Source organism: Notamacropus eugenii, chromosome 2 (assembly GCF_028372415.1).
Source record: "Notamacropus eugenii isolate mMacEug1 chromosome 2, mMacEug1.pri_v2, whole genome shotgun sequence".
Lineage (NCBI taxonomy): Eukaryota > Metazoa > Chordata > Mammalia > Diprotodontia > Macropodidae > Notamacropus > Notamacropus eugenii.
In genome coordinates, this window is record NC_092873.1 from 104,313,491 (window position 1) to 104,328,795 (window position 15,305).

Sequence of the window (15,305 nt, forward strand, 5' to 3'; positions counted from 1 at the left end):
TTTATTACTCTGCAGTCCAGGATTCTAGTGCTCTATATGCAATTCTCTGAGCCTTTGCTGTCCTCTCCTACACTTTTATAACACCATAGGCAGCTAGGGAGTATATTCCCTCTGGTCCTTAGGATTTCACCCCCTTCAATATTTCAAAGAACGATTTCCTCATTTCTTTCTCATCTACAGGAATAGCAAAGGTCTCCCTCAATTCCAGCTACTGTATTAGGATGGATATATTGTGCCCAGGGAATTTGGGAGAAGTGCTGTTGTCCCATTCCAGACATTTTCCCTAGTCAATCAGTCAGTCAACAAATATTAAGATCTTAATATGTGTCAGCCAGTGTCATATACCCTCCTTGAATTTTGATTTTCCGATCTCCTCATCCCCAGTCTATGTTTCTCCATTTGGCTTGCCTTACAGAGAGGAATGGAAAGGAATAACTATTTCTATAATGCCCCCAGCATGCCAGACACTTTTTGAAATGCTATTCTATTTTTTTTACAAGTATTATCTCATTTGATTTCAAACTTTGGACCTTTTCTCACTTCACCCCTATGTACGTCTGTCCCCTACATCTCTCCTACAAGATTCCCTTCTTGGAGTATGATTCTCCTTCCTTGGTTCCTCCTCTGGGAATTAGCCCCTTTGATCATCCACCCTTCCTTCCTTCCTCTCTCTCTTTCTTTCTTTCTTCCTTCCTTCCTTCCTTCCTTCCTTCCTTCCTTCCTTCCTTCCTTCCTTCCTTCCTTCCTTCCTTCCTTCTCTTTCTTTCTTTCTTTCTTTCTTTCTTTCTTTCTTTCTTTCTTTCTTTCTTTCTTTCTTTCTTTCTCATTCTCAGTCTTTCTCTATATTCAGGCCTCTTCCAATAAACATGGTCAAGTCTCCCCCATCTTTAAAATACCTTTACTTTGCCATATCCCTTGTTCAAATTATTATCCTATATCTCTATTTTGTTTCACAATGAAACTCTGGGAAAAGAGGATCCACTTTCATAGCGGTACCTATTTTTAATCCTTTGACATCTAGCTTCTAACTCTACCACATAACTGAACAATCTTTGCAAAGTTATCACTTCCCCGGGCATGGGGACACACACCTACCTGTAATCCCAGGTGCAATAAGGTGGCTGAAGCTAGTGGATATCTAGAGTTCAGAGTCGTAGAGGGCTGTGTTGATCCATTGTCTGCACTAAGTTCAACTTTAACATGGTGAGCCCTCAGGAAGGGGGAAGAGGGGAACCATCTGTTTGCTTCAGGAGGAGACAAACCAGACCAGGTCAGACATAGAACCAGTCAAGGCTGTGCAGATTAGTAGTGGGAATGGGCTTCAGATTAGCCCCTGTATCTGAAGCCTCAGACAGATGGGGAGACCTAGATTTTAGAACAAAATAAAACACAAAGTTATTTCACTAAATCTCAATTGCTAAATGTTATACCATTTTTTTAATCCCCACCTTCCAGACTTCTCCCTGGTTGTTGATGCTGTTAAACAATCTCTCCTCCGGAATATTTCCTTTTTCCGTGGTTTTGTGACACTGTTCTCTCCTGGGGCTCCTACCTGCCTGATCACTTCTTTTAAACTCCTTTGCTAGATCACTGTCCATATCCTCTTCCCTAATCATACATTTTCCTCAAGATTGTTCTTCTTTCCCTACATCCTCTCTCTCTTGGTGATCTCATCAACTCACACAGTTTCATTTTTTTTCCTAAATGTATGACTCCCAAGTGTATATGTCTAGGCTTTATATCTCTAAATACCTGAGAACAAAAGGTAATACTTTAGTGGAGGCTTGTCAGCTCTGTTTTTAAATAGATGTCAACCCAGAGAAAACCTTGAATCTGAGACAGTTGTTCTGAGGACTTCATATGTAAAAGGGGGACAGAGAGGTGGCCACAGGGACTACATACTATAACCCCTTGGTATAATGTAACCTTCTTGAAGGCAGAGACATTTTGCTTTTTTTTCCTAATCTTTGTATATCCCAGTCACTAATGCTGGGCTTTGCACACAGTAGGTGCATAATAAATGCTTGTTCATTGAATCAAACATTGAAAGCAGAGGCAATTACATCATGAGATCTTCATCAGACAGCCACAACAGGAGAGATGCAGGGTGGATGGAATGAATGGTTGAGGAGCCATGATGGAAAGAGAACTGGAGGCCTGGAAAACAGGGAGTGGTACTGAGAGAAACATGAATAGACAAGGGTTCTATATAGGTATAGAGGGAGTATAAAGAGGAAGAGATCAGAGAAGAAGAATTGGAAGAAGATGTCTGGGACCCAAAGTGCATCAGAAGCTACTTAGACCATCAGATCTCTTGGCAAAGCTTATAAGACTCCCCAGATTTGTCATTGGGATAAAAGGATGTCACGGTCTTCATATGTATAAGACTACTTTTTCTGTCTTCAAGGCCAATTTCAGGTCAGAATTTGCCCATCTTCACCCTCAATCCTTAATCACCATAGTGACAAATGACATTGACTCACTGAGCCACTGAACCCCATCACCTCATAAATATTGGATGCTGATTCTGGTGCTGATCCTGGTAGGCAAGCCAAGCTGTGGGCCCAGCTCCCTCCCATGGCTGAGCAGACCTGAGCATGGGCTCATTCTCCTTACACTTCTCATTTTCTCAACCACAAGCGCTGGCATCCAGTCAGCCAACAAGGAGCTGTTCATGTTATTGTCACATCTTGCCCTAGGAGCTGGCCAGAGAAATACAGATATCTTGCTCCCACTTCTCCCACATCTTGTTCTATCTCTAGTCTAGACCTTATTTTACACCCATATGGAACTTCTGATTCTCTACTGCTCCAGATCCTTCTCTGATCCCAAGGCCTCTGCTTTTCATATATCCAAGTGTTCTCTCTTCTTGTCTCTCTGTCTGTGTTTCTCTCTTTCCCCTAATCAATTACCCTCAGTACTATCTTTCTACACTGCTGATTTCTCTAATCTCTTAGACCAGACCTGCTGTTAGGCTCCATTTGCTGGAGACAGATGATAACTACACATTCCTCTACTCCCTATTTCCTGGAACAGTGCCCTTCCAAGACAGGACTGAAGTGTTTTCCCCAAACAGCTTCCTCAAAACTTGTTCTGCAGTCTGCACCTTTCTATCTCACTCCAGGAAACTCAGGATGCACCAGCCCTACCTTACCTCTGAAAGACAACTACTCTGTTCCTCCTTTCCTGAGTGGAATTAGAGGCTTTGTAGATGGGACCCATGACTCTGAGAGATAAGGCTTGGGGGATAGTTTAAGGAAGATGGAGCATGCGTAAGCAGAGTCTGGTGAGGGAAAAGGATATGGTTACGTACTTACACAGCTATCAGCAAAGACTGACAGTATTCATTCTATTGAGAGGGGTTATATTAAATCCTCCTCCCTGTTTCCTATGTCAGACCTTTCTCTGCCTCACTTCGAACCTCAAGTGGAGATGTTCCATTAAAAGGGCACTTGTGATTGAGGCAGATCTCAGTGTGGACCTTTCTCAGGTTTTCTTTTTCAAACTTACTTATAGGTTCTTAGCCAGGAGAAACTCAACCATTAGGTATAAACTTCTAAGAGAAAATGAGAGCTCAGAATCCTGTCCCCAGCACTTCTTGTATTGGGGTTCCTCATCCCTCTATAGATTACACTCCAGTCATAATGACTGTAACCTGATTCCCACCCAGGTAGAGGAAGTTTGCAATGGCCATAAAAATGTGCAGGAGGGATAACTTTGTGCTGCATGATGCTTATGTGAAGGGGAATGTGACTGCTGATTGGTGGACAGAATACTGAGTGTGATGTTACATAACTTCCCTAACTATGTAAGGGGCTTATTTCATTTGGCTGGAGAAACTTTGGAGAAATCATTCAGAGAGACGTGGACAAAGGACATCAGGAAGGTAGTGGAGAAAAACTTTGGAATGACAGACGTGCATGGGAAACTGGCTCCATGCTTTCCTTGTACTTAGTGGAAATTCTAAAGACTTCTGAAAATGGTCTTATTCTCTTTTACCTTGTCACTCCCTAAAATACCATTGGGGCTTCTCCCTCTCCAAGTATTTGTAATTTAGGGAATGACAGCTTCACAACAAAATCTGCTTCCATGTTTACTTCTGCTTTTTTTTTTTCAGGTATTTAAAAATTTTTATTATTTATTTTATCTTTCCTTTTAAAAAATTTTGAGTTGCAAATTCTGTCCTTCTCTACCCTCACACCTCTTCTGAAAGTAAGAAACGTGACATCAATTATACATGTGAAATCAAGAAAAACATATTTCCATATTATCCATGTTGCAAAAAAAGGAAGAAAAATAAAATGAAAAATTTTACTTCAGTCTGCATTCAGACTCTTCTCAGTTCTTTCTCTGGAAGTGGATAGCATTTTTCATTATGAGTACTTCAGAATTATTTTGGATCATTGTATTGTTGAGAATTGTCAAGTCGTTCGCAGTTAATTATCTTATAATATTGTTATAACTATGTACAATATTCTTCTGGTTCTGCCCACTTCTCTCTGCATCAGTTCAAATAAGTCTTTCCGGATTTTTTTTCAGAACTCATCCCCTTGTCATGACTTATAGAACAATAGTATTCCACCACAATTATGTACCATAATTTGTTCATCTATTCCCCAATTGATGAAAATTCCTTCAATTTCTAACAACAATTTCATAACAAAAGTTACTATAAATATTTTTGCATATATAGATACTTTTTCTTTTTTAGTTTTTTTTTAAAGTTAGTTTATTTTTAGTTGTCAACATTCATTTCCACAAGTTTTTGAGTTCCAGATTGTTTCCCCATCTCTCTCCTACCCCTACTTTTGTTTAATATAATTTTTTTATGCAATTCCATGTTAGAACAATTTAGAAGTATTTTTAAAAAAACTTTGAGTTCCGAATTCCATCCTTTTCTGTTTACCTCCCTCACTTCCCTTCCTCCCTGAAATGGTAAGCAATCTGAAATTAATTTATTTTTATCAAATCATGTGAAATATTTTTATATTAGTCATTCTGTACACAAGAAGACAAAAAGTAATGAAAGTGAAAAACAGCATGCTTCAGTGTGTATTCAGATAGTCTCAGTTCTTTCTCTGGAGACAGAGAGTCTGCTTCATCCTTAGTCCTCTAGGATTATCTTGGATCATTATGTTGCCAAAAAGAACTAAGTCAATCACCACTTTCATCACAGGATTGCTGTTACTGTGTATAACATTCCCCTGGTTCTTCTCATTTCACTTTGCATCAGTTCATGTAAATCTTTCCAAGATTTTTTGAACTCATCCTGCTAATCATTTCTTATAGCACCATAATAATCCATCACGATCATACTACAAGTTGTTTAGCCATTCTCCAACTGAAGGGTATTCCTTTGATTTGCAAATCTTAGCAAATACAGAAAGAGCTGCTATAAATATTTTTGTGCATCTGGGTCTTTCACCTTTTTTGTGATCTCTTTGGGATATGGACCTAGCAGTGGTATTGCTGGATCAAAGGGTATGCCCAGCTTCATAGCCCTTTCGGTACAGCTCCAGGTTGTTCTCCATAATGACTGGTTACTGATTACTTGTAAAGGTAGAGGATAATACCTAGCTTATATCCCTCTGCTTCTCTCCTTCCCCCAAATGCTGGTTACACAGAAGAATATAACAAATCACAAATAGTGAATAAATCCACTTCTCCAAGCAAAACAACAGACAAAAATCAGAGCTGTCAAATTAGATTGATATAAAATACACAAAAGTAAATCAGCACTTCACCTGGGAATGAGTGAAGTTTTCAGACTTTGTCAGATTCTTTACGGGAATCCAGCTTTAATACATCTACAACATTCTCCTGATCCATCCGTTTGGTTACAGTGTTAAAGAGGAAAGGTTCATCTGGCATCACCTATTTTTGATGAAGCCTTAATGGCCTTTATACAGTCACTCTTGCCTTTCAAAATGCTCACAAACCATATCTTTTATAAAATGTTTTAAATTTTTTTCTGAGAGTCAAAAGCAAAATTCATTGAACCACAGATTGCACACTTGTCCATCTTTCCTTTTTCAAAATATTGGAACATTTATTCTCCATTTTTATGGGACCTACTACAGTAGTGAAGACTTTCACTGATCTACACTAGCAGCTCAACTGCAGCACCCTCACATTGAGATATTATAACAGTCCAGGCAAGGCCTGATCTCTGGGGCCCCTTCCTTCCCTGACATTCTGTGATTTCTGGGCCCTTTTGGTTTTTCTTCACCAGAGAAATATTAGAACAGACCCTGCAAAAGGAACGTCTGCTTGGGAACTAATGATGGACTTCATTCCTAATGCTGATTGGCACTCTCAACTCTGAGGTTGCCCAACCCTCGGGCAGAGAAGAGAGTCTGTAAATTAGTCCAGTCAATGTTGGGGTAATTCCCTTAAAGAGAAGATAGGTCTGACTCTTAGACGTTTCTGGGTCCTTCAGTCTCATCTTGTCTCCAGGATGCTGTGTGTCTTGCTCCGCAGGGGCATCTGTATAGAGGTTCTGGCTGTGACCCTGCTGGTGCTGACTTCCCAGGTGGCTGCAGACAGACATGCCCCAAGTAAGTACTGAGCAGAAGCTCCCTAGAGAGTCCAGGTGGGGCCCAAGGGGAGCACTCTTCACTCTGGGCCCAGACCAAAGGAAGGACTTGGGCCAGGATGGTCCTCAGAGAGATGGGCAGTGGGTGAGACTGGGTTTCAGGCTCCTGTCCCAACTAACTCTTCCTTAGGCCCTTGTTTCCTTTTCCTTGGCCTTCAGAGACTTCATGCAGCCTCTCCTCCAAGAGCTCAGGCTCCAGGCAGTTTGCCAATAAGTAGTTATGAAGAAGGGCACTGTGCTGATGCCAAGGATAGAAAGAAAGGTCAAAGACAGTTCCTGTTCTCAAGGAGTTCACAATCTAAAGAGGGAGTCAACAGGTGAACAAATCTATGTGAACAAAATAGATACAGGAGAAATGGGATGTGATCAAGAGAGGGAAGGCACTGACATTAAGGAGGATAATGACAGGCATCCTGAAGGTGGAGTTGGAGCTGATGCTAGGAGTAAGCCAGAGAGAAGAAAATTCTGAGAATGGGGAGCAGTCAGCGAGAGTCCAGAGTTGGGAGAGGGAAAAATGTATGGGAGGAAGAACAGGAAGGCCGGTGTCACTGGACAGCAGAGTTCTGGGGTTCTGGGAACAAAAAGTTAAGAAGACTGGAAAAATAGGAGGGGTCAGGCTGTGAAGGGCCTTCAAGGCCAAGCAGAGGATTTTATATTTGATCCTGGAGGAGAGAAGGCATCACTGGAGTTTATTGATTTAGGGGGAGGACATGGTCACAAAATGCCAAGGTTTCTCACCCCGTCTAAATGTTTCTGTCCCACTAAACATCATCACAGCAGCTTCCTAAACTACTGGAAATATTTAAATTTTGCTGTTATTGGGGAAGGTAGGCATAGACTTTCCTGGATTAATTTCCAAGGTATAATTTCAAGGCCATAAGTGAAGCTGGAGTTTGGTTTTCATGAATAACATCATGGTGGAGTAGGAGAAAGTCTGCCCATCTATTCCTCAGAGGCAGGTTAGAGGCAGTTATTGGGCTGGATAAACCAAGGGGATCAGGCTGACTTTTTTCTGTCTTCATGGTCCCTTGTTAATGGGCTGAAAAAGAGAGGTATAGACTCAATGTTCCCTAGTCCCCCACTTCCCTGGATCAGACAGGGCTTGCACTCTTGGACCCCTGCCTGCCAGTGCCATCTCTGGTCTCCACAATGCTACTGCTCTCCCTTAAGCCCAGATTTGGATCACAGGGTCTCTTCCATAATTCAGGAGAGGTATGAGATCTTTTGTCCTGGGCAGGGAGGGAGCCCTCTGAGATGGGGCACAAACCTCTTCCAGCTAGTGTGAGTGTAGTTGGGGTGCACTGTCTATATTATTGCCCCTGCAGCCTGGCCTGGCACCTGCCCTGGCCAATCACAGTCTCTTTCTGGTCCTAACCTGCTCTAGAGTAGCCCTCCAAGATCTAACCCACGATCTACCTTTGAACTTTGTGTCCTGCACTGCCTCTGGGGAGAGAGCATGCCATAGGTAACACCCATTCTCCAGGGCTGGACAAGAGAGAAGGAGCCTTCTAGAGATAGTATGTCATGGCCTGAGTAAAGGGAGACCCAGGGGCAGGGGATCTCCTAGTCCTGGTAGGGTGAAGGCTGGTTACCTCAGGTGACCACTCCAGGATCATCTAGGTATCAGCCATGGGTGTACTGAGCAGGTGCTGCCCCCATGTGGCCCATCATTCAAACTACACAATATTTAAATAGCCTCCCAGCTAGAAGTGAATCAAACTTTTATTAAGCTCTTACTTTGTGCCAGGCACTGTGTTAACTGTGGGGGATACAAAGAAAGGTGAAAGTCCCTGGAGATGACAACATGAAAACAACTGTGTGCAAACAAGTTATTTTCAGGATAATTTAGAAATAACCAGCGGAGAGAAGGCACTAGAATTAAGAGGTACTGGCAAAGACTTTCTGTAGAAGATGGAATCTTAGTTGGGACTTTGAAGGAAGCCAAGGGAGCCATGAGTCAGGTCTGAGGAGGGAAAGCATTCCAGACCTGGGGACAGCCAGAGGAAATGCCCAAAGCTGGGAGCTGGAGTGTCTAGTAGGAGGGTGTTAACCTGAAAGTTTGGTTAAAGTAGAGGCAACAGGCTAAATGCATACATTTTCATTATTTATTATAGATTAATTCATTCTCTTTAAAGTAACAGTATGTGGAGTCCAAGGAGCTAGACAGTGAATCTAGCTACCAAATACCGAAAACAGCTAGCCTTAAATCTGTTTTAGGACAAAGAAGGTGTTCTGTTTCCTTCAGATTTATGGCCTCCATAAGTGATTTACTAGACCATTAGAAAGGAATTTCTTAATTGCATAGGTTGTAAATACGATAAGATAACAGAGTTTGACAAAATTTCAAATAGAAATTACGACCCAAGACATCTGTATTTTCTTTACCCTTAGCATGCCATGACGTAGTATATGTCTACAAATATTAACATGTGGTAAATGTCCCATTATTCAAGCGAGTGTCTTAGGTTAGAGGTCTCATAAGGAATGTTAAGTCAGCCTTGGCTGGCTTTTGTTGACATAGGAAGAAGCACTCTCTGAGTTTGCTTCAGAGAGAACAAAGAGATTATTCCAAAATTTTATATTAAATATTATCAAGGGACAGCAGGGCAGTCAGTGTCACTGGGTCACAGAGTACTTGAGTGGGGGAGGGGAGTGAGGAATAAGGAGACTGAAAAGGTAGGAAGGACCAACATGTGAAGGGCTTTGAAGGCCAAACAGGATTTTTAAATTTGATGCTGGAGGTGACAGGGAATCACAGGAGTTTGTTTAGCAGGTGGGTGACAGGGTCTGGTCTGTGCTTTAGGAAGATCTATTAGCAGCTGAATGAGGGATGGAAAAGAATGGGGAGACACTGGGGGCAGGCATACCCAGCAGCAACCTATTGCAATAGTGCAGGTGGAAGGTGATGAGGGCCTGAATCAGGGCCATGGCAACATCAGAGGAGAAAACGGGGCACATTCAAGACACTTCAAAGGTAAAATTGCCAAGTTTTGACAACCAATTCAATATGGGCTATGAGAGTGAGAATAACTCTGAGATTGTGAGCCAAGGTGACTGGGGGATGGGGGTACCTCACACTGGAGAGAACCCAATAGGGAGAGAACCCATATCTCTAGGAGAATGAGCTCAGAAAAGTGCAAGCGTAAGGAGGAACTAAGGGAGTGTCTATAGCCTTTGGCCTGGGCTGACATTTCATGTGGGCAAAAGTGGAAAACAAGGCTAGAAAGGGACATGGGAGCAGAGGTGGAGAAGACCTTGATTTCTAGGCTTAAGAAGTTGTTCTTTAAACAGCAATGGAGAGTGATGGGGTGAGCTGGGGGCTTTGGAGAAAAGATTTTAAGCCACAGAGAGCAGCGTCTGGAGCTTGGCAGAGAGCCATGTTGTAGACTGTCATCCTGGTAGGAAGGATTGAGCTGAGCAGGGCAGTCACAGGTATGAGGATGGACTCAGGACTTATCAGCATAGCCAGCTCAAGGGTTCAGGGAAAGAAAGAGGGGCCAGAGGCTCTAGATGTGTCCAAGATTCAGAAGTACAACGTCAGAAATTTGGTAACATCAAGATTTAAAACTGGGAAAATATTAGAACACATTTTTCCCACTTTTAGATTTTGAATTTACCAAGAGGACAGGCAAACGTCTAAGAAACCAGGATGTTACACATATTTGAGGTCATTTCAAGGGGTCCAGGTCTGACTTACTTGAATTGGAGACCACATTGTTGTCATTCTGTGCCCTAGCTGCAATATTTGAGGCCAAGATCTCCCTCTTCCCTCTGTCGACCTGAAAGTTTGATTAAAAAAGTCAAACAGGCTGAATGTATATTGTTTACTCCCTTAAACCTAGCAGTTACATGGCCATGGAGCCAGAAAGAAACTTTTGACTGCCTGACAGAAGAATGACAAGGCTTTGATCCATTTTAGAACAATTCCAGGATGTCTCTGTCTCTCAGATTTATGGTCTCAATACATATTTAACTATACCATGAGAAAAGAATTTTCTTAACTGAATAGGTTGTAAATACAATAAGATAAGAGAGTTGACAAAGTGTCAATTGAAATTATGACCCAGGATATATGTGTTTTCTTTACCATTAACATGTCATAACATAGTGCATGTCCACAAAATATTCAGATATGGAAAAAGTCCTACTACACAAGATAGTGTCTCAGGTTAAGGGTCTCCTAAAGGATGGTAAGTCAGCCCCATCTTGCCTTGCTTTCATGGGAAGAGGTTTTCTCTGAGTTTACTTCGGAGAACAAAGAGACCATTAGGTCCAGGCTAACTAAAAAATTACCTTACTGAGTTAGAAAAAAATAATAACAATGTTCATTTGGAAGAACAAAAAGTCAGGAACTTTAAAGAAACCAGGAAAAAAAATATATAAAGAAAGCAGATTCAGGAATATCAGAACTTAAGTTGTATTAAAAGGTGACAGCATTGTTGAAGTGTAAAATGGAAAACTTTGATTATTTGAAATTAAAATTTTCTTGTATAAATAAAACCGATGAAGCCAAGAATAGAAGGAGTTCAAAAAATTGGGAAAAATTTTCATAGACGATGTCTCTGATTGTGTTGGAATATTGCTGTGGTGTAGGAAATGGTGAGCTTGTTGATTTAGAAAAACATAGAAAGACTTGGACTTATAAAGGACGATGCAATTCACCTTCAGAGAAACAGATAACAAATAGAAATAAGCACAGTATGGTCTTACGTATACGTTTATGAGTTTATATGCGTAGTTATGTGTATCTTTATAGATATATATGTGTTTACATATAAACATATGTGTATGTAAATTATAATCTTCTAGTGAGGGGAGGGAGGAAAAAAATAAAGTAAAAAGTTCACAACAGAGAACAAAAGAAAACCTTCAAGGAAGCAAAACAAAGCTGGACAGCTTTGAAATCAACATGTAGTATTTGTTACATCGGTTTTATTGAAATGGAACTTTATTGTTTTATACTGAATCCTCTCATATTCCCCTCTGTACATGGCAATGTTTTCTTTTTCTTGTTTTGTATTTAACTTTGAAATAATCTTAAAAACTTAAAAAAGAAGAGGAAGAAATATCTGGGGAACCTCACTGTCCATAGGGAATTGTTCTTTGACCTGGACACTGCACTCAATCTCTTCCATCACAATGGCCAATATTGTTGGCAAATAAGCACGTCAGAGTTTTTCTTTGAAGGACAGTGCAGCCACATAGCATTTGGATTCTAACAACAGTCCTGGATGTACTTAACATGGAGGTAAAAATGACTGCAAAGAAAACAAAGACAGGAAAAGCAGCTAAATTGCCAAGTATTCATAGAAGAGATTTGCGTTAGAAATGATACAGTTGTGAGGGTATCAAGGGACCAATATTCAAGGGATCGGAAGGAGAGAAAGATCCTGGAAATTATTAGACCTTATTGATACCAAAAGGAAAGGTGACTGAGAGAGCATCAGGAACTACTGACTTCTATGCCAATTCTTTGGGATTCAACAATGCACCAAACCTTTACCATTTCAAAATTAACTAAAAAATTTATAGAATATAAGATTCCATCATTCTTACTGCTGGTTAATTAGGAGTCTTTGATTCCATAATCATTCAAAATTTTCTGAAAGATTGAAAAACAGAAATTACCTCACTCAGTGTTCCTTTGATAATAATATCCAGTGAGGCAGAAAAAAATTTAATATTCATACTAATAATTTGCCCTTATGTTAAAAATAGACTAGCCTTACAATCCATACAGGAAAGTGTGAAAGGGATGAAAAATGCCCATTGCTCAGATTATGACATTCTAATTAATGCATCACTCTGCACATTTAGAGGAAGCTCTGCAGATGGATAATAGATTGGACCCAGAACTGAAAAAGAGGAATGGATTTATTTGGATTATATTTGGGAAATGGCTCAGTGCCTCTACCACTTCCAAATGGCTCCCAGTTCAAAGTTTGTTTCTTTTTGTGTCTTCTTTTTTTAGCACAAATGTTTTTTTCTGCTTCAGAATCTTAAAGTTACAATTTCCAAAAGGAGATACTCCAGTCAGTTGTAACCTTTTCTCAGTGATAACCTGTCCTTATGAATGATAGTAAGAAAGATCATGGAGGAAATGAATGATTGGAAAGAAAGTTGGATGGGTCTTATTGGTAACCTCAGAATTTCCAAAGACCTACATTTATTTTTCCAGCTTGTGGGGGTGGGTCTTCTATAGAGAATGTATGGAAAAATCACACAGGAGGAGTAAGTGGGGATAGGTTTTGCTTTGTAGTAATAGAAGGAAGACCCATTGGGATGGGTCAGAAAATCAAAGTACCTTCTCCTGATATGGGCTCTCTTGTTACAATTTGCTTTCCATATACAGTCCTCTGAGATCTTCACCACAAATCTATGAAACAGAGATTGCCACATTTGTTGTCTCCATTTTACGGAGGAAGTAATTGATTCAGAGAGAAGTGATTAGCACAAAGTCTCAGACTCATCAGCACAATTGGGATTGGAAGCCCTGTGTTCTGACTACAAACAGTGTGATCCAGTGGAAAGAAGTCAGGAGCCCTGGGTTCAAGGCTTGATCCCTCCTTTACTACTTTAGTGACCTTGGGCAAGTCACATCACTTTTCTGAGTCTCAGCATCCCCATTTATAACACATGGAGGTAGAACTGCATGGCAGCTAACTTTCCTTCCAGTTCTTCATTGAATGGCCTGATTATTTTAAAATTGGTGGATTCCCCCATCTCCCGCAAAGAAATGTACCCACCTCAATTCCTCAACTCTCTCTCTCTTAGGAGTTTAATCTCCCTTCAAGTCTTGCTTTTGCAAGAGACAGTTCAAAACCAGAAAATGTTGACAGTAGATGAAACTGTGAGCTCCTCCCTGTTTGGTTCTGTAAAGTGTATGTTAAATTTAACAGGAGAGGACCCAAACTGCCTTGCTTGTCTCTGTCACTTTTTGACATTTTTTCTGGTCTTTGTATTTCAAAAAATGTTTCACTGATCTTTTCTGTCATTTTTTGCATCATTATCACTACCCATGAGTCACTCAGACCTAAACCAAAAACTTCCCCACCCCCACAAATGGGAGCCCTGTGTCTTTGGGCTGTGACTGAAATGTCTGTCTCATTCCCTGCCTCAGGTCCATCACTTCTTTGCCAAGTGATGGGAAGTGCTTCAGTCTGTGTATCCTGGAGCCTTGATGGGTCATTGCACTGACCTGAGGCTGAAGTCTTTCAAGGCTGTTTTCCTTCAGACTATTGTCATTGAGGAAACTGGCCTCCTTGTTCTGCTTCCTTCTCTCTGCATAAGATGTTCAGTCAGTGTTTCCTGATATTCATTGGATCAGTACCTTTCATCACTTGTCACAGACTGAGGATACACTTCTACTCTCTTAGAACAGAATGTGTTTAGTTGTTTCTCAAACAGTGGCACCTACTTTGTCTCCAGGTCTCTGCTACAGCAAAAAGTGCTGCTATGTCTATAAACACCCACATACACACCTATCTCATCATATGTATATGTATTTGTGTACATATGTGTGTGTGTGTGTGTGAGTGTGTGTGTGCGTATCTCAGCTATGTGTCTTCTACCTTTGACTTTCTTTGGGGCATATGCCTAGTACTGTTATTTCTGGGTCAGTGAAGGATATATAGTTTAGTGACATTTTGGGTCTAAATTATAAATATTTTTCTTTTAAAAAATATATTTTCAGTCAGCAAAAAACTGCCTTTCCTACCTCCCAAACTTATACTTCTCCCTTTCAAATTGAGAGAAGAAACCAAACCCACTGTTATAAACATGCACAGTCAAGTAAAACAAAGTTTTGCGTTGTCCATTAAAACAATTCTCCTGCATTCTGAGTCCTCCTGATCAGGAAGTGGGTGCTGTGTCTCATCATCAGTCCTCTGCAGTCATGGTTGGTTATTACGGTGATCAGATTTCCTGAGTCTGTCAAAGTTGTTTGTCTTCACCATATTGTTATTGTATCAGTTCTTCTGCGGGTTCCATCCACTTCATTCTGTATCCGTTCTCACTATCAGTGTCAGTCAATAAACATTTATTAAGCACCTACTGTGTGCCAGGCACTGTGCTAAGTTTAAGTTCTGGGGATACAGAAAGAGACCAAACCCCAAACCCAGCCTCGGTGACAGGAGGATGGCGGTGCCTTTATTAGTGACAGTTTGGATGTTCAGTAAGAAGGGGCACTGGAAGCATTCCTACAAAGAACCTCAGTTGTGAACAGATTCTTAGCCTTGTAAAAATACTTCACCTTGGCTAGATGGTAATCTGCTCACCTGATTATCCTACATATTTTCCCTTCCTTACTCAGCCAGACTCCTACACAAAGTACCTGCACACACTGTCTCCACACTTCTCTCGCTCATGCCTCAGTCCTTTGCAGTCTGGCTTCCCACCTCATTATTCTATTGAGACTGCTGTCTCCAAAGTGACCAAGGATCTATGTCTTCACTGCCAAAGCTAATGGTCTCTTCTCAGGCTTCCTCCTTCAGGAACTTTCTGCTGAATCTGCCCCTGTCAGCCTCCCTCAGCTCCTGGGTGTTCTCTCCTCTCTGGGTTTTTGTGACTGCTCTCTCTTGGTTCTCTCCTTACCTGTCTGGTCACTTTTTCTCAGTCCCCTTTGCAGGCTCATCATCCACATCCTGTGCCCTAAATGAGGTTGTTTCCTAACGGTCTGACCTGGACCCTCTTCTCCTCTTCTCTCTGGGAC

At 41.1% G+C, this 15,305-nt stretch overlaps 1 protein-coding gene across 4 annotated transcripts in view; it reads left to right on the forward strand.

Annotated features, from left to right (window-relative positions):
* The window catches only part of LOC140526159 (H-2 class II histocompatibility antigen, E-S beta chain-like), a 162,787-nt gene that overhangs the window by 70,342 nt on the left and 77,140 nt on the right, over positions 1-15,305 (forward strand). For 2 of the 4 annotated variants that reach the window (XM_072642138.1, XM_072642139.1), the window contains one exon: positions 6,481-6,557. The exons of 1 other annotated variant lie outside the window; for it this stretch is intronic. In XM_072642138.1, the coding sequence (XP_072498239.1) occupies positions 6,481-6,557 (77 nt within the window). Of the gene's footprint in view, positions 1-6,442; positions 6,558-15,305 lie in introns of those variants that run through there. One more of the 4 variants, XM_072642140.1, reaches the window with a different exon arrangement.